The sequence below is a fragment of the Mesocricetus auratus genome, unplaced genomic scaffold, assembly GCF_017639785.1.
Source record: "Mesocricetus auratus isolate SY011 unplaced genomic scaffold, BCM_Maur_2.0 Super-Scaffold_100007, whole genome shotgun sequence".
Classification (NCBI taxonomy): Eukaryota; Metazoa; Chordata; class Mammalia; order Rodentia; family Cricetidae; genus Mesocricetus; species Mesocricetus auratus.
In genome coordinates, this window is record NW_024429191.1 from 38,813,778 (window position 1) to 38,817,629 (window position 3,852).

The 3,852-nt window shown below is 41.7% G+C and overlaps 1 protein-coding gene across 1 annotated transcript; it reads right to left on the reverse strand.

The window, feature by feature from the left end:
- Positions 1-1,729: 1,729 nt before the first annotated feature.
- LOC121141233 (olfactory receptor 15-like) lies at positions 1,730-2,689 on the reverse strand. The gene has a single exon (XM_040748079.1). It carries the CDS (start codon positions 2,687-2,689, stop codon positions 1,730-1,732), a length of 960 nt encoding a protein of 319 aa, XP_040604013.1.
- Positions 2,690-3,852: the final 1,163 nt, after the last annotated feature.

A 3,852-nucleotide genomic window follows, 5' to 3' on the forward strand; every position in this document is an offset into this window, starting at 1 on the left:
GGCTGTCAACAAGGCAGTACATTGACTCACCATGGAACAGACCTCAGGGCATATCTGTGAGGGATTTCTAGATTAGGTTAAGTGATATGGGAAGACCTAACCAAGTATGAGATGTACCATCCCATGGGCTGAGTCCCTGGACTGAAAAAAAAAAGGAGGATGTGAGCTGAGCATCTGAATTGCTCTCTCTCTGCATTTGTCTGTGGATGTAATGTGGCCAGCCATCTCAAGCTCCTGCCTCCATGACTTCTTCATGGACTATGTCCTTGATTTGTGAGAAAAAACAATCTTTTTCTTAAGACATTTTGTCACAGCAATGAGACAAGCAAAGAAGTGAGTCACCCATAATGCTGGCATATGACTAAAGCTACTTCAATACCTGTGCTATCTCTTGGATCAAACCCCTGTTCAACTGCTGCTGCTTGGCAGGTAGGTATTACACAGGTGGATCCTCATTGGTGTCATATGTACACAAAAAGGGACTCTTTCTAGTCTGCAAAAGTATAGTGAAATAGAAAAATTAAGCAGAGTTAAGTGACAAAGCATAAATAGTAAGATGTCACAAAAAGACAATGCTGTTTGTCTTAAATTGAGAAAAATGAAGAAAATTCATTTTTAGGTATATTTATGTATATGAGTGCTCTATCTTCATGAATGCCCGCACGCCAAAAGAGGGCATCGGATCCCACTATAGATGGTTTGTGAGCCACCATGTGGTTGTTGGGAGTTGAATTTAGGACTTCTAGAAGAGCAGCTGGTCCTCTTAACCTCTGAACCATCTCTCCAGCTCATGAAGTAAATTTATAATGGTGATGTTATAATGATTATGTTGGGCTAGAGAGATAGCTCAGCTGTTAAAGGCTAAGCTCACAACCAAAAATATAACGATTATGTCACAGAGACAATGATGTTTAATTGTGTCAGCATAGATGAGGTAAGGATATGATTACTTGTAGGTTGGCGAAGCATTTGAGGAAAAGGGGAGATATGGGATTCTCAGGCAGGAAAGTTTAAAATAGTTTGAGTAGGCACCTGGAGAAATCTAATGAAAATATGCTTAAAATTATTACTTAGATCTTTTTCAAAAAATTAGTGTTTGATTGACATGTATTCATTATATATAATTATTATATATTACATATAGTGGGTTTCATTTATATGTAATTATTGTATCTAATTTATTTTAATCATGCATTTTAATTTATGTTCCCATTACCCTGTTGTATCCCTCTCACTTCTGATGATCCTGTTCTTCCCAACTGGTCCTTTTCTATTTTCATGTGTTTTTTGTTTGTTTTTATTTTGGTGAGTCAGAGTTCCTAACAGGAACATAGGCTATGGAGTATTGACAGGGCAATCAGTGACTTACTAGTAGCTATATTACTGAAGAGAATGTATCTGTTCCAAATAATTTCAGAACACTTTTTTGAGAGTATAGGGCCAAAGAACAATTACTAGAAGGGATTTATAGACAATGCTTTTCTTTCAGTATTCATATCTATAGCCTATTTCTCTTCTGCAGATAGAAATAACTGGGAAGGGTCCAGAAAAAGTACCGTGGCTTTCTCTGAGATTTGAGAAGACAGAATTTTCTAGTCAAGAGTCTCTGTTGTCCTCAGAGTTGTTGATTTTGAGAGGTGAGAATTTCAACCTGGGCATCGATCTTTCTGGGAAAGCAAATCTGCAGCACCGGCTTAAACGTGTGGCTTTTCCAGGAGCCCGGCAGAGATCATCTGGCTTTCAAAGACTTCCCCCTTCCCTGGGAGGATAGGATCCTCCTCCATGCTTCTTTCACATCCTTGTTTCTCAGAGTGTAGATGAGTGGATTGAGCATTGGTGTGACGACACAGTAGAAGAAGGAGAGGAACTTGGACTGGGTGTTGTTGCCTGGAGGCTGGAGGTACGTGTACATACCTGGTCCAAAGAACATGGTGACAACTAGCAAGTGGGAGCTGCATGTGCTGAATGCCTTGCGCCTTCCCTCGGCTGAAGGTAACTTCAGCACAGCCCTAGCAATGAAGGTGTAGGAGATGAGCACGGTCAGAGGAGACACTACTCCAAAAGGAATAGCTCCCAAGGATAGGGACAAGTCATTTGTAGTGGTGTCACCGCAGGCCAGTTTAATCAAGGCGGGGACCTCACAGAAGAAGTGATCTAGTGTATTTTTTGCACAAAAGGTAAGGTAGAGGGTGAGTGTAGCCTGAACCAGAGAATTGGCCAGGCCACTGGCCCAGCACACAGCTGCCAGCCACACACATGCCCAGAGGTGCATGACTAGAACATACTGGAGGGGACAGCAGACGGCCACATAGCGATCAAAAGCCATGACTGCCAGCAGGGCACATTCTGTGCAGCTGGTCCAGTGGAAGAGGTAGGCCTGGGTCATGCAGCTCCAGGAGGCAATTGCCTTTTCTGGGCTCCAGAGATTGACTAGCAGCTGCGGGACAATGGTATACGTGGTACAGAGGTCCAGCATAGAAAGGTTGTCTAGGAAGAAGTACATGGGTGTTTGGAGTCTAGGTTCCACCATGGAGAGAAAGACAATGGAGCTGTTTCCTATCAGGGTGAAGATGTAGGAGACCAGAAGCACTCCAAAGAGGGGGATCTCCAGCCACGGGAGATCAGAGAAGCCCATCAAAACAAATGTGCCTGGGAAACTCACATTCTGATCTTTCATGGTCACTTGCATCACACATGCCTGTATGGAAAAAGATACATTTGGAAGACAAACAAGATGCTTTCTTTTTCATAAGCCCAAGGTAACATCTTTAAAATTCCCACTATATTTGTGATACTGTCTTAGTGAGACATTCTCCATAACCATTTTGAATAGTTTCCCAGTACACAGCTAATTCCATCTATTGCTCAGTTTTAATTGTCAAGTCATGTTAGCGTGCAGGTATCCAAGAACTGATGAAAATATCTAATCAAAGCCTGGTCAAGCCTACCAGGAATCTGTTCGTGTAAATTATTCACTCTGCCTCTTTCTCCCCTGCTGTTTCCCTCGTCCTTTTAAAATCAGCCTCATCGTTCCTCTGTCCTCAGCACGTACATTCAGCAAACACGATGCTGAATTTCCACTGCAAAGGGCAACGCTTGCCTCTCATCTGGCATATCTCTTTCCCAACTGTATTTGAGGGAAATGCTGCCTAATGTCTCCTTTACGTGCAGGTAGGCGTGGGACTCAGATGGGAAGGTAGAAGCTGGAATTTGTAACCCAGCTCCGGGAACTCTTTCTACTGGGAGAGGTCATTAAATTGGTTATTAAAATAAAGAGGTTTATTTTAGGAAATCGGCTCTCATTTTTACCCCAAATTTTATCATGGTAATGTGAACTTGACATCAAATTCATTTAACCACATTCCAATATATAGTTTTGTTATAATAAATGTATTGTATTGTCACTTAGCTATTACTATACCACCATCCACCTCTAGAGTCATTACCTCTATCAAACTCACTCAATATCTACTGATCAATATCTTCCTATCTACCGCAGCCCCAGAACCTGGCACCCATCATTCTAGTGTACCATTCCAGGTACTTTTTGTGTGATTCCAGTTAGCCTAATTATCCCAAGAAATTTCATTGAACAGTATTTGTAACTTTGCCATTGGCCTATCTTTCTCCCACCATCTCACCCAGATTCATCCATGCTCTAGGCTAAGTCAGGATTCCCTACCTTCTAAAACGTCAATTAACACTAATTACATGTGTTTACTATACTGTCTTTTGTATTCACCTGTGAATTCTCCCTTGAGTGCATCTGTATTTCGCCCATCAGAAATGAAGCTGCTGTGAATGTGGTTCTCCAAATACCACTTTGAGGTTTAGCTTTCAATTCTTTTGAGT

Coding starts and splice junctions, on each gene's coding strand:
- LOC121141233 (XM_040748079.1), bottom strand. CDS start 2,689: ATGCAAGTGACCATGAAAGATCAGAATGTGAGTTTCCCAGGCACATTT.